Raw genomic sequence first — 16,054 nt, 5'->3', positions numbered from 1 at the left:
ACTCACTTGAGGTTGCGCACAATGTTGGAGTGCTGCGAGTTCGTGCCCAGTGAACTAAAAAATTGCAGCCGACTCCGCCGCCATAACAGAGACAACGGGGTTGACTGCACCGCGACAGAGGTCTGTGCGTCCTGACATACAGCCTCTGAGCTAGGAGTGTAGTATCATCGTCATTATTATCATCAGTTTCAAGGACTGGTCTCTTTGGGTCTGTTCATGCGAGAGTCATGTACCAACACTGAATTCACAAGCAGTTGCACTCCTAGTCATGTGACTAACATGCTAAAAGCCAACCAACCTCTTAAGTCAACACAGGACTACACAAAACAAGGAACACATATGGGATGAAAATAAACATTCACTTCTCCGCCGAAAAGATGAACACAGATTCGGTGAATGTTTAGCCAGAAACTTAAAAATGGCTTCTGAAAGGGGGAGTGGCACATTACGCCGCGCTGAGGTTCTTCAGACAAGCAAAATATTTCAGTATTTAATACAGAAAAGTATGTAGGCTATTTATTAAAGCAATAAAAAAATTCCATTTTTGTCACAATTTCGTGTCTGTTTACCCTTAATGCGTTTTGGGATCACATATCCTTAATTATTGCTAAAAAAATTAGGAGTGTGAAGTCAATGAAGAATGCGTATAAAAATGAATAAATTATTTCAATTAAAAAATTGAGATTCCTCAGAATGCAGGCTTGCCACAGCCGAGCGATCATGCGGCCAAGTTATGTAGGAAGTTTCGACGAAGATCTAGGAGGCACTGGTCCTTTGTATTCTTGGAAACAATGTGGAAATTTCTGAGGTTAGAATTTAATGTATTTTTCTTGTATTTCAATGGCGTTTTCATTGGATTCGCACTCATGGTAAGAGAGGGAGTTGGAAGAGTAAAAGAAATAGAGAGAAAGTTTCTTATGAACTTGATTGTTATGAGGTGTACGTATTTTTTCAATTGTTTTTACCTGAGAATATACTCATATTTCATCATACATTTTTTAAAGAAAATTACAAATCTAAATGCAAGGAGAAACCTGCCTTACAACAGCTTTTTCCGCCAACAATGGCAAAGAAACAACGAACGGTTCCTCTTGGTGGAACCACAGTCTAATAATAATAATAATAATAATAATAATAATAATAATAATAATAATAATAATAATAATAATACTTTATTTATACTGGCAGAGTTAAGGCCATAGGGCCTTTTCTTACACTCTACCAGGTCACAAAGTATACAAGCAGTTAAAATTTAACAAAAAGTTAAGGAACAGAATACTAACATATTACAAAAAAAAAAAAAAAAATAATAATAATAATAATAATAATAATAATAATAATAATAATAATAATAGCATAATAAAATCGACACTAAACAACATGAAAATAATGCCATAATAGAAAAAAAGAAAGTAAAATACATTGGAATATAGTGAAAGCAACTCATTTAGTACAAATGGTTAATCTGGAAAAACGCAAGGAAGAATATATCAAAATGGAATGTAATAAAATAATAATAAAAAAGAAGAGAAATACGAAAATTAAGTAAAATTCACGATAAAAAAGGATATGATAATAAATTTATCGGCTGATAAAGCGAACAAAAAGGGGAAAGGAAGGAAAAAGAAATATATAGCCTATATATTTACAAAACTATGGGAGAGAAAAGGGCTTATAACTGAAAGGAATCTAATTAAAAAAGTGTAATTTTAATTTATTTTTGAAACTAGACAATGTCCGACAGTCTCTGACATGTTGTGGTAGAGGGTTCCAGAGATGAGCTGCTGAGACGGTGAAAGATGAAGAGTAGAAGGATGTTCTGTGTTTATGAATGGAGAGTGTGATATGGTGTTGTGAGCGAGTATATATTTCGTGATATGAGGACAGATGTTGAAAACGAGAAGCTAGGTAACTAGGGTTAGAGGTTTGAAGAATATTGAAGAGTAAAGTGAGAGAGTGAATAGTTCTTCGCTCTTTGAGACGGACCCAGGACAGCATATTTAGTGAAGGTGTGATACGGTCAGATCTACGGACGTTGCAAATAAATCGAACGCATGCATTATGAACACGCTGTAGTCTGTCTGTCAGTCTCATGTTAAGGTCAGTGTAGACTGTAGAGAGTTCCACAGTAATCAAAATGAGGCATCAAGAGCGACTGTACTAAATTCTTCTTGAGAAGCAACGGAAGGAAATTTCGAATTCTTGTTAGTGTGTGAATTTTCATAAAAATTATTTTACATATGCGTGTGATTTGAGTATTGCAACTAGTATATACAGTCACGAAGCTTGAGTTGTGAGGGTACTAGGAACAATAGACTGTGCCGGTACTATTTCGCATTGTCTGTAATGAGGCGATATTAGCGATCCTAGTAGTTAGCAACTATCTATGGATGCATGTTTACTACGTATTGAGCTTCGTGACTGTATATACTAGACTGTGGTGGAACTAAGATGATTAGGAAAGAGTACGAAGTCAGTGAAGAACGTGTATAAAAATGAATCATTATTTCAATTTATGAAAATGCGCTTCCTCAGGATGCAGGTTTGCCACAGTCGAGCGATCATGCTCCAAGTTATGACGACGAAGATATAGGAGGTATGGCACTTTCTATTCTTGGAAACAACGTGGCAATTTCTGAGGTTAGGATTTAGTTTTTTTTAGTAGGTTATTTTACCACGCTTTATCAACATCTTAGGTTATTTAGAGTCTGAATAAGATGAAAGTGATAATGACGGTGAAATGAGTCCGGGGTGCAGCACCGAAAGTTACCCAGTATTTACTCATAGCCTATTGGGTTGGGCGAAAACCCCGGAAAAACCTCAACCAGATAACTTGCCCCGACCGGGAATCGAACCCAAGCCATCTGGTAGGATTCAGTGTATTCGTCTTGTATTACAATGGGTTCCTCACTGAATTCACACCCCTGGTAAGAGAGGGAGTTGTGAGAAAGAAGAAAAAAAAAGAAATACAGAGAAAACTGATGAACTTGATTGTTATGATGTGTACGTATTTATTTTAATTGAAGAGTCCACTGCAAGAATGATGGATGTCATTTGCAATACATTTTTCAGAAGAAGCAATTGAAAGTTTGAAATGCTTAGTGCTCAAAGCGTAACTGTGATTTTCCATTCATTACTGGACAATGACTATCAGTGTTAATGCCATATAACTCTCTATTTACATCCTATATCACTTAAGCTATGCATTGACAGTCTTGGTTCATTTTCGACAAGAAAGTGACATCCATCATTCTTGCAGTGGACTCTTCAATTATTGTTTTTATCTGAAAATGTACTCATATTTCATCATACACTTTTTGCAACAAATTACAAATCCAAATGCAACGAGAAAACTTGCCTTACAATAGCTTTCTCCGCCAACAATGCCAAAGGAACTACAGAGAATAACGGTTCCTCTTGGTGGAACTAAGGTGATGAGGAAAGAGTAAAGTTGGAATGAGAGTAAGCGGCGAAAACTGAAATAATTGCCAATTATTTTATTTTTTGACCACAAACTTCATAGAATCTATTATAGTCGCGACGCTGTTATTCCCGGCGTGACTCCTCTCTTTGCTTACGTCTTAGGAAGTCAAGGGTCTATAAAGTCTAGGTAGGTAGTATGTTCGCCATTTTTGTTCTTTCGTTGCCGAGCTACCAGACGAAGGATCTATTTGTCACACCGTTAAACATTATCATGTCGTAGCTCCTATTATAACAAATCAAACGCACTGTAATTCAGCAAATAATTGAGAGGCAAATAATGTCCTCATGTGCTTTCTGCGAACGCCAACGAAAGAGCCAAAATGGCGGGCGATCATATTAAGTATTTATCCAGCCTTAGGAAATACATGGCGTCTTCATCAGCGAATCACAAGACGCACACGTTTAAATGTAGCCGACCTGCAACGTGATTGGCTGCCGGAAATTAGAGCGACGGGACTATAGAAAGAATGAAATAATGAGAAGGTAACAGTAGAGGAATGGTCGAACGAGAAGGATAGGTGAAACCGAAGTACACAGACAGCAACTTTTCTGGCCACCACCAGTCTCCACAAGCTGTTCCTTTCTTGATGACTGCTCTGCTCAGGTAACTCCTTCTTGCACTGAACTGCTTCACTAATCCAGGATGCAATGACCGGTACCCCGACTATCTGGGTATTAAAATCGCAATTACGTCTTCAGAAACTTGCTAAGTAGATGAAACAACCGGTTAATCCAACAATTTGTCACTTTTTGTCCCGGAGACCCGGGTTCAAAGATCTGGTCTGTTGGGGGCGACTACCTCCTTGTTACTATCATGAGTGGGGACTTGAAGCCACGACCTTCTTGCAGAGTCATCCTGCCAAATACGCAGCTGCACACTCTGTATTGTCGGCGGGTTGTTTCACAAGTCGTTTTAACAAATGATGTTGCTAAAATGATGGGGGGAAATGGGCGTGAAGAAAGAGCTGTGAATCCTACAATGCAGCATAACGTATTAATATTGTACTCTGTAGCACCTGGCTTGATTTACGGGGAGAGGAGTTAAGGATTAATACCTTGTATTAGCTTTCGGAGGTAACATGTCTACAGCCGATGACATATTTCCATGGCGTTGTAAGAGGTTCAGATCTCGGCGAGTTAGAAGGGGAATGTTCAAGAGCGCCCACAGGGACACCACTGAGATTTTTATTTTTTGTTTTGCTTTTTTTTTCTCTATGTATTCGATACAGTGGACTCTCCTAAGTTCGACAGAACAGAATTGAAAGTTCAATCCAATAAGGGTAGTGGATGTGGCAGGTGAAATGAATACAAATTCTTATTGGTTATCCATCAACGAATACAGTACTGTACTTGCATTTCCTGCCCGCCCCGAGACTTGTGTATGCGCTTCTAGTACCACAGTGAGTTTCGACAGTTACGTCTCACAAACGGCACAATTCTCAAATAGAAAAAGAAGAGTTCATTAATTTAATATCAGTGATTAAATATGGATGTCCTAATCAATGAAATATTCTGTTTTCCTTTAACAAAAGTATCACTACAAGACACAACCAATTCCCATTCAAATGGCAAACCCATTTCTTATTGCCCGTATAAGGGCGTGTCTAATTCTCCTACGTAAGCAGTCGAACTATAGGATGTCAAATTTGCTATCTGTCGAATTTAAGAGCTTCCATTGTACATGTTTTCTCAAACCCTCGGTAAACAATTCAACAGAAGTGAATGCTTTAAAATATGAATGCGTGCACAGAGTAATTTATATTTCAGAACTAGCTATTTTTCATGTTCAATTTTCTCTCTCTTCGTCCATCCGTTTCCTCTAATATTCTAACCATCTTGCTGCCAATGAGATTGGATCCTGCGGGCGCCCTTGGCAATGTTTGGTAATCAATAACGTTTTGGATTTCCTACACTTCCACCATTTTCCAATTATTACCTCAATTCCGTCGATCTATGACGAAACTAATCCTCCGCTGTTCTAACTCCGAACCCAACGGTCCCGGGTTCGATTCCCGATCAGGACGAGTTGCCTGAGTGAGGTTTCATTCGGTTTTTTTCCCTCACTCCTATGGATGAATATCAGGTAACTTTATCAGGCGGTTGGAACACCACTCATCTTCGCCACTTCCTTTCCTCCCCCATCATCCTTTCCTCATCATCCCGTTTCTGGTTTTTCAGATCACTCTACAGGCGGCCTCCCGAAGCTGCTGACTCTCTCGACTGGCCTCCGTGAAATGTAGTTAAGCGACGTTGAATGGCTTCTGCAATGGCACCCGAGGCGGACCTACTCGGGGGAGGAGTTTCGCCTCGGACCGACAGGGGGGCCTTGGGGGAATTTGCCGAAGCAGGAATGGTATATGGATTCTGTCGGCTGTAAGGACCGATCGTTAAGAGAGTCATGTGGCTAGGGCGGTGCGCGTAGGGGATCTGTGGCATGCAACTCATTCCATATCGAGGGTTAGCGCAATAGATCTCAACAAGTCGCAGAGATGGGCCATCCGTGCCCCCCTCAGTTAAATTCCATTCCATTCCAATCCTCCGCTGTAGCCTAAGTGATAGCGTTTTCAATTATAAACTCAGTTCACCTGGGTTTTATTTCTGACAGAGAAATGGAGACTTACCTAGCTACTTATATTGCCTGTGTTCAATGTCTCGTTTTAGTTCTGTATCGTCTTAAGCGGTTGAATATGTCAGACTGGCAGTGTAGACACGGAGTGCAGTTGTTTATGAATGTTTAGTGTTAGTTAAAATCATCGCAAAAGTGAAGAAGGGAAATATCAAATAGTACGAGGCGCTTCCTTAAAGTAACTTTCCCACTCGTCCCACATCTAGCAAATCATATGTTGCGCGAAGCGACTGCGTGTACGTTATCGTGATAGAGTAATGTCCTGGCATGGCGCATGCGCTAGCGGAACTTTCCGAGTACACTCAGTAGCTTCGTTGCATTGGTTGAAGATGGACGTTCCTATTCCAGCTCCCGCCGCGTGTGAAGTGCGGTCAGTGATAAAGTTTTTGAATGCACAGGGCATAGCGCCGATTGAAATTGATCGTCAGCTGTGCCAGTTCTATGGGCAAGCAGATGGTGCGTTGCTGCTGTAGACAATTTTCAGCAGGACGCCAAAATGTGCATGACGAGGAGCGCAGTGGGAGGCCAACCATCATCACAGACGATCTTGTGGAGCAACGCACCATCTGCTTGCTCATGACGTTAGGCCCATAGACCTGGCACAGCTGACGATCAATTTCAATCGGCGCTATGCCCTGTGCATTCAAAAACTTTATCACTGACCGCACTTCATAGGCGGAGGGAGCTGGAATAGGAACGTCCATCTTCAACCAATGGAACGAAGCTACTGAGAGCACTCTGTAAGTTCCGCTAGCGCATGCGCCATGCCAGGACATTACTCTATCACGTACACGCAGTCGCTTCGCACAACATATGGTTTGCTAGCTGTGGGACGAGTGCGAAAGTTACTTTATGGACGCGCCTCGTACATACATACATAGGCTACATACATACATATTCTGGCCATGGACAGGTCTTTCATTGCAAACCCAGCATATATATCATCGTACACAAATGGGGCTGACTAATAAATGCGGGTGGTATAAAAGACAAAAATAGTTAATTTAACGTAGTCTGATTATAAAATATACTGTGGATTTAATTTCCAAATGAATTCAATTCTCTGTACTGACATATTATTTCATCACAATTTCAAACAAGTCATTGGAGTCATATTGATGTGTGAATTGTTTCGACTATCAATTGCATTGTCGTCTCGAAATTAGACCTCATGGAATGGAAGAGCAATAATTATAAAGTAATTAATGAGAAGAGTACGCCTTGTTGAATTCAAATATGGGGAGTGTAAAGACAAAATTGAAAAGAAATAACAAAGTTTTATTTCAAATCCTTATAGTCCCAACCGCGCCCACAACAACAACTCGTTTCTCGCTATTCGATAAATCCCAAGTCACATTTTTGCGAGTTGTGTGTTCTCGTTCTCTGTTATTTGGGAGCCAGTGCAGAAGTAAAATCTGAGAACAAGGGAAGTAAATCAGTGTAATTCCTTTCAAAAGGAAAAAGAAAGCAGGAGGCAACACAGTACGTGATCCTTTAAAATGTCGAGTCGGATATATTTTTTTTTCCTTTCCGCTGAAAAAGCAACCCCCGGCAACAAATAGAACGTAATGGATACTTACCCTCTGTCGTCTATAAGGGAGACGGTACTATTTCTTTTGCTGAAAGCGAAGCAAGATTTCACCCGGATGCCGTAAGTACCTGGAATAAAACAAAATCACTTTTACACACAGAACAGCAGTTTAGTTCAACTAAACTCTTTCAGATTGCGTACACAAATAGAGGTCCACGAGCCACTCTCGGTCAACCTACACAATGCCATTCAGTATTTAGAGGAGAGTTGGGTAGTATCAGACATCGGGTAATATCGGACAGTACGTTTCTTTCATCTACCGCACGATGATAGTACCTGATTGACATGGTTACGTTTCTGTGATGTCGCATACAGAAACGTAACCATGTCATTCAGGTACTACCACATGGTGGTAGATGAAAGAAACGCACTGTCCGATATTACCCGATGTCCGATACTACCCAACTCTCCCCTATCATTTGTGATTCATTGTGGAGGCTACGTTTATGTTCGAATTCCTCTTACCCTGTCCCTAATAATGGACCGTAGTAAAAATTTATCGAACATTTCTCGATCACGTGGAACATCAATGCTGGATAACCTCTACAGTTCGTCCACCGCTGTGGAGTAACGGCTAGCATGCCTGATCGTGAAACAAGAGGTCCCGAGTTCAAATCCTGGTAGGGACAAGTTACCTAGTTGAAGATTCTCCGGGTTTTCCCTCAACCCAATAAGAAAAAATGCTGGGTAACTTTCGGCGCTGGATCCTAGACTCATTTCTTTGGCATTATCACCTGCATATCATTCAGACGTTAGATAACCAATGCAGTTGATAAAGCGTCGTAAAATAACCCACTAAGAAGAACAGCAATAACTATCTCCACGATTCCCTTTTCATTAGCAATAGTGTTTTTTTTTTCAAAATTGTTTAACTTATTTATTTTTCATACTGTTGGCAATACTGACTTATCTGCGCCATCTATTCGTTACTTACTTAAAAATTGATTTTAAGGAACCCGCAGGTTCATTGTCGCCCTCACATAAGCCCGCCATTGGTCCCTATCCTGTGCAAGATTAATCCAGTCTCTATCATCATATCTCACCTCCCTCAAATCCATTTTAATATTATCCTCCCATCTACGTCTCGGCCTCCCCAAAGTTCTTCTTCCCTCTGGTCTCCCAACTAACACTCTATATGCATTTCTGGATTCGCCCATACGTACTACATGTCCTGCCCATCTCAAACGTATGGATTTAATGTTCCTAATTATGTCAGGTGAAGAAAACAATGCGTGCAGTTCTGCGTTGTCTAACTTTCTCCATTCTCCTGTAATTTCATCTCTCTTAGCCCCAAATATTTCCCTAAGAACCTTATTCTCAAACACTTTAATCTCTGTTCCTCTCTTAAAGTTAGAGTCCAAGTTTCACAACCATACAGAATAACCGGTAATATAACTGTTTTATAAATTCTAACTTTCAGAGTTTCTGACAGAAAACTAGATGACAATAGCTTCTCAACCGAATAATAACAGGCATTTTCCATATTTATTCTGCGTTTAATTTCTTCCCGAGTGTCATTTATATTTGTTACTGTTGTTCCAAGAAATTTGAATTTTTCAATTTCTTCGAAAAATAAACCTCCAATTTTTATGTTTCCATTTCGTACAATATTCTGGTCACGAATATACTTTGTTTTTTCGAGATTTATGCGCCATTTCTTCATTACAAATGATAACTAATGAAGCCACAATTACAAAAACAAACTATCAATCACTATTAACTAGTAGGCGTCATGTATCTTTAAACGCCAGTGTACAGCTTTTACTGAACTGTTTTATATGATTACAGCCGACACACTTTTCAAAACCAGTGGTGCAGCGCTCCGCCACTGATGCTCCAGAATAGAGTGTACTAATAGCAAAGTGTCACCACTTGCGTTCCAGGGGAGTGAATGTTATCTGAAGCCTCCGTCAGGGCGCTGCTGGCGTCTGACGAATGACTGCTCATCTCCGCAACGCAGTGTTAACACACTAGGAAATTGAATCTACTCCATCAGGGCAAGTCGCTTCCCTCACCTCCGTCCTGTCCGAGCTCGAGCCACTTTAGAATGTCGTCAGTCATTGTTTTAATTAAATTTTCACGATTTATTTTCTCGCCGGCCAGAAGTGAACTCAAGTAAATATAAACTGTGGAGGACAAATACTTACTTTAGATGAGTTTTTTTTAAGTTGGTTATTGAACGACGCTGTATCAACTACATACTAGGTTATTTAGTGTCGATGAGATTGGTGATAGCGAGATAGTATTTGCCGAGATGAGGCCGAAGATTCGCTATAGATTACCTGGCATTCACCTTACGGTTGGGGAAAACCTCGGAAAAACCCAACTAGGTAATCAGCCCAAGAGGGAATCGAACCCGCGCCCGAACGCAACTTCAGACCGGCAGGCATGCGTCTTAACCGACTAAGCCACGTGTGGTTTTTAGAGGCGCAGGTAGGCAATGGTGGATTTATGTTTAAAATGTTTTCTTTTGCAGTCTGTACTAGGGGACGAATCAAAATCTATAATATAGTTTCAACCAGTAAATTAGAATTGCCAGTAATAACATCCCCACTCCTAATTCGTATCAAAGCCAATTTTGATCGGAAAATTTGAATATCTAGTGGTAACATATTATTCCTAATCTATACATAATCCGTTTAAACTAGTAAAGCAGAATAGCCAGTAGCATATAGTATTTCCGCTGTAATCCAATTTTAATCAGTAAGATGAAATAGCCAATGGTCTGTCATAATCTTAACTTAATTTAACTCAACCATACAAACTGACGTGACCAGTGACAAGTTCCTTTCTAAACTGCATGTGATATAATTAGTTTTAAGGGGTTAGGTACAGCTTACAGCAGTAAAATTTTGAAACTATTCAACTTTTTTTTTCTCCATTACTGTATCTTCTACAATAATGAAAATTGGTGTGTGTAAAGCACTGTCCTTCTGCTATATGAAAAACATATATTTACAATTAAAAAAAATTATTTACATTTTGTTTTCAAAATTCAGTTCATTGTGTAGTGATGAAGCGTTTCCCACATATTTAAGCATGTCATATCTACAATATGATGCAAGATCACTTCTCTACCTTTGATAGATTGTCTGATAAAAAATAATTCATTTAAAAATGGTCAAATATCAGTATTTTCTTCTAACACAAAATAAAAAAAATATTATTTATTAAGTAATGTAGTTGAAAGAGCATGATATTGTAAACATGAGTTTCAGCAATAAAATAAAAGAGAGAGAACATGAAAAAGTTAACAAGTTTATGAGTTATGAGGGAAACGCTTCATCACTGCACAGTAAACTGCCATCATTTTGAATTTTGAAAAAAAAATAGATAAATATATTTTTTTATCGTAAAAATACTTTTTCATGTAGCAGAAGGAAGTGTTTTTTTTACAAATACCAATTTTAATTAATATACACTGTACAGTAATGGAGGAAAAAAATGTTGAATATTTCCAAAACTTTTACTGTTGTAAGCAATACCTAATCCCTTAAGCAATCATTTCCTTACAAGGATAACACCGAAGACAACTAATTGGTAATCTTGTTGAATGTAGAATTTTTGTAATTGATGTGCAAATGTATAGCGAGAAATGTGAACTTTAGTGAAATTTTTGTTTACTAATTAATAATCACAAAGACAATGTAAAATAAAAAAATTGGAATAACTGATTTGACCAGTTCTCGAAAAGCATCATATATATCATCAAGGTATATGACCTATAGCCTGTTCCGTTTCTAGGCCTGCCTTGGTCACTTAGTCCTTTTGCTCTATATTGACATATTAGTTTTGGATGTATTATTTTCAGTTCTCTGTAAACGCTGTGTTACAAATAAAGAAAGAACTATTCAGAAGTATGCTTTCTTTAATTGGCTACTATTCTGAAGCTAAAAATTATAAAATATTCAAACTATAATAAAATCTATAAATTCCATCCGATTCCACTAATGTTTTCAGAAAGTATTAAATTCATTTGTCTGCACAGTTTTCTATCAAAATTTCCAGGGTTCGATGCAAACGAACAAAAATATTAATTGTACAGTTTTAATTATTATTATTATTATTACTATTATTATTAGGTATTATTATGTTAACTCACCATCGGGACGCGAGATGTCGGCTCGTATCGTGTATGGATGACTGTACACGGCTTCCTGGACTCTCTTGCCTTTTTCCAAAAGTTTAAGGGAAACAAGTGAAGTTTCGTTGCGCGCATTCTTGAAGCCGGCCTTCCCGCACGTGATGACATAGAATTTGTCGTCGGCCAGCTCCAGTGTCTTGTGGATTCGGACTGCGATGGGCAGTGATCGCTCCTCCGTTTTCTGAAAACAAAAAAATGCAATTAATATGCAATTTGACTGTTATCACAGTCACACAAAAACAAAATTATGATGATCAGAGCAGATATTGAGTCGATTAAGCTCTCATTATTCTATTATCATAAATCTATTGTCACTGGATTGCGTCTGGATATAACCCAAAATTCCAATATGCCTATTGCTTTCGGTATCTATACACAAACGTAAATAAAATGACGTCACACAGTTTTGAGATTGTGTTACTATATTAACATCCACTTTGCTCTTGAGAAATATGGAAGTTAGAATTTATGTATAAAACATTTATACTACAGGTTGTTCTGTATGGTTGTGAAACTTGGACTCTCACTTTGGAGACGAACAGAGGTTAAGGGTGTTTGAGAATAAGGTTCTTAGAAAAATATTTGGGGCTAAGACCGATGAAGTTACAGGAGAATGGAGAAAGTTACACAACGCAGAACTGCACGCATCATATTCTTCACCTGACATAATTAGGAACATTAAACCCAGACATTTGAGATGGACAGGGCATGTAGCATATATAATTGAATCCAGATATGCGTATAGAATGTTAGTTGCAAGACCTGAGGAGAAAAAGCGGTTTAGATGGGAGGGTAACATTAAAACAGATTTGAGAGAGGTAGGGATTGGATTAATCTTCCTCAGGCTAGGTACCGATGGCGGTCTTATGTGTGTGCGGCAATGAACGTCCAGGTTCCTTAAAAGCTATTTCTAAGTAAGTAAGTCACTGTATTAACAATTTCACTCCTATAAAATTAGTGATTTAATATCTTTGAATGTTGTTCATTCTGTATCAATCTACGTAAATGATGACTCAGCTGAAAGGAATCGTTGCCCTTTTGTTTTCTGCTGTCATAATTTCCTATGTAACGAATAGAGTTGTAAAATTATGGTAGAGTACCATAGAATAAAAAAAGTCAGTGTAAAATATGCTAGTTTTCCTAGTAGTATTCGTAGAATACAATGCAACCTTAGATACACCAAGGTTCTGTTAGTTGCATAAGCAGCAGCGATATTATCTACTAATATTAAAAATGACAATACAATAAGCAGATTCTGTAACATACGGCTTCGTCGTCTAGCGTTCAACATTCGTGACTACAAGTCATGATATTCTGGGTTCGATTCTTCGTCCTATGCATGGAAATTTGTCATTAAAGAGACTATTTAATAAATTTCTAAATAAATAACATTAGAGATGTTTAACTGGTAAAAAAATACAAAACAAAACAGTAGCATAGTTATCAAAATGTTCTGGTTCTATTTCCAGATATTACCTACGGTGATATAAATAGAAAAAATCGCAAATAAATTTGCATTTCTACCACGTATTGTGGGTCCCTATCACCACGGCATGGCGCGTCCTCAGGTTGGGATAGAGGAGACGCCTCCAGATATGGAGGGTAGCTGCGAATATATTGAATAAGCAGTCGTTGACAGCCGATAAGGGGTAGTCCTCCAGCTTGGGGGTTGGGTGAAGGACTAACAACCCATCACCGTAAAAAAACAGCTTGTTACAATAAGACTAGAAATGGGACTGATTCTCTGGCACGACTACAGCAAATCTTGCACAGGATAGGGACCGATGGCAGGCTTATGTGAGGGCGGCAATGAACATACGGGTTCCTTAAAAGCCATTTGTAATTAATTATGTTGTAATTTGGATTTCTAGGAAACATAAAATATAACGTTAAATAAAGCGTTAATGTTTTTTACTTGAGATTGCACACTTGATCTCAAACATACGAAAGAAAATCCTAGCCTTTTAATAAGGGCCCAGCAATTAAAGATTGGGGAACGGATTATTATAGGCTACATTGAAAGGTAGAGATGATGTTTCAATTAGGCTTCTTGATTGTTTACACATAACAGTTGCCAAAACAGATAACAATTCAGTCTGGTATAAACAACTGTGGCGATTCAGGGCTGCTTGACGTTCGACAGTTGACCACTCCCGATGTCTTGAAAGTTCGCTTAAGCTGTCAACGACGTAGGTAATATTGTCGTGCGGGTTTTCGGCTTTGCGGGCGCTGTTACTCTTGCTTTCTCGATCGTTGTTCAACTCTACTAGACACAAATTGCGGGGCTCCTTGGTTGTGTGGTCAACACGGCGCAAGATCACCGCTGAGACAACACAGGACTGCAAATAAGGGACAAACACCCAGGTAAATATCTTCCATTGCTCACCCCGGGAATCGAACCACAGACCGCTGGGTTGGGAAGTGAACATGCTATTCCCATAGTCATAACGGCGGACTAACAAACTATTCTCCCTTTAATAATTTTACTTTCAAAACATATCCTCAAAACAAACTTAAAATATAATGATATAAACAAATATTCATTGTATACCACCGCCTTTTTGCCTTGCTGCTTTTGTCAGGCCCGATATATTATCTCAGGCTAAAGCAATTAACCTAAGCATGTAAGGCTAAGATCCTGGCTCAGGTCCTGACCTAAAGAGAGGAGAACACGCGATGAGGGTTGACGTGACATATCTAATCTTAAACTTTCTCCTGCCCGATGACCTCTGGTTCGATTCAGTAGTGGGTGGACATGAAATGCCTTCCAAGAAGCAATAAATAGTCCAGCCACGGTGAATAGAGCGACGCGTACTGCTTCTTGTCCAGGGTTCAATTGCGTACTGACACCAGCTATCACAATGAGCCTTATGACTGTAAATTCAGTTGATGATGTCTTTACATAATAGATCAGGGTTGGATTTTGTGTAGATCCTACCAGGTGTTTAGTGTAAAATACAACTCTGAGCTTATGAGATAATTCTGTACTGTAGTGTGCTGTCCTGGACGTGCGTCTTACTGCACAGGATTTTCTTGGTGTTCCCTTCGAGGATCCTCTTAATAGTCGACTTGTGAAGCACTTTAATATTAACCCTCTCTTCAAAGTGATTGATTTCAAACCGTCTTTTCCTTATTATTTCGTAATGATTTAAACCGAGGGACATAACCTATGCAACTGAAAGAGTCGTTACATTAAGCAAGTGTCGTCATTACATCGTGTAACCACAGACATTCAAACGGGTACGAGGAGTTTCCTGTACATTGCTGTGTGTTTCATTCACGTACTGAAGGCAAGCAGTGGCGGTATCATGTCGCTCTACAAACTCTGTCTCTACAAGCAGTAAGAGGTGGTTTCGTAAAGAATGAGAAGGAGAACTTTTTTATTGTTCTGTCGGACAAAATGTAATATGTTTACTTTGCTCAACGGTTCAATTAGGAGTATATAGAAACATTAATTGCCACGCTGAATAATGTATTATTATTATTATTATTATTATTATTATTATTATTATTAACATTATTATTATTATTATTATTGGCCGGCCACCAGTGTGGCTCAGTCAGTTAAGGCGCTTGCCTTCCGGTCTAAAGTTGCGTTCGGGCGCGGGTTCGATCCCCGCTTGGGCTGATTGCCTGGTTGGGTTTTTTCCGAGGTTTTCCCCAACCGTAATGTGAATGTAAGGTAATCTATGGCGAATCCTCGGTCTCATCTCGCCAAATATCATCTCGTTATCACCAATTTCATCGACGCTAAATAACCTAGTAGTTGATATAGCGTCATTAAATAACCAACTAAATTAAAAAAAAAATATTATTGGCCACTAAGTATGTGTTTCTATAATTCTTCTGTACGTGCATGAATATTGATATTTTTAGATCTTCTTCCTAGAAGGATAAAATTATTAGGTTTATGTCAATTTTAATTTTCTTAATCTTTATATGAGGGTAACTATTTATTAGTTATTCATTTAATAATAACATTGTAGAAAAACTGATCCAATATTATGTGTCAACGATCTGTTAAACACCAGGAATTGACATGTCTTAAATCATAGACAGGAAAAGAAAGATGAGATAAATAAATGTAATAGGGTTTGAAATATCTCGTGCTCTAAAGCCTTTTAATAGAGTAGAATTTCTCAAAACTGTAATGATTAAAATAACTTAAATAACTTATCCATAAGAAGTCTTAAATTTTGAGAAACTACGA

General features: G+C 38.5%; 1 protein-coding gene across 1 annotated transcript in view; it reads right to left on the bottom strand.

Moving 5' to 3' along the window:
* LOC138714919 (uncharacterized) overlaps positions 1-16,054 on the bottom strand; it is a 195,606-nt gene that overhangs the window by 29,613 nt on the left and 149,939 nt on the right. The window contains exons 4-5 of the mRNA XM_069847203.1: positions 11,803-12,025; positions 7,690-7,768 (exon numbers count right to left, since the gene is read on the bottom strand). Of these exons, the coding sequence (XP_069703304.1) occupies positions 7,690-7,768; positions 11,803-12,025 (302 nt within the window). The remainder of the gene's footprint in view (positions 1-7,689; positions 7,769-11,802; positions 12,026-16,054) is intronic.

Source organism: Periplaneta americana, chromosome 15 (assembly GCF_040183065.1).
Source record: "Periplaneta americana isolate PAMFEO1 chromosome 15, P.americana_PAMFEO1_priV1, whole genome shotgun sequence".
NCBI classification, from domain to species: domain Eukaryota; kingdom Metazoa; phylum Arthropoda; class Insecta; order Blattodea; family Blattidae; genus Periplaneta; species Periplaneta americana.
Note: the sequence above shows the minus strand (reverse complement) of the source record. Positions and strands in the feature narration are given on the sequence as shown.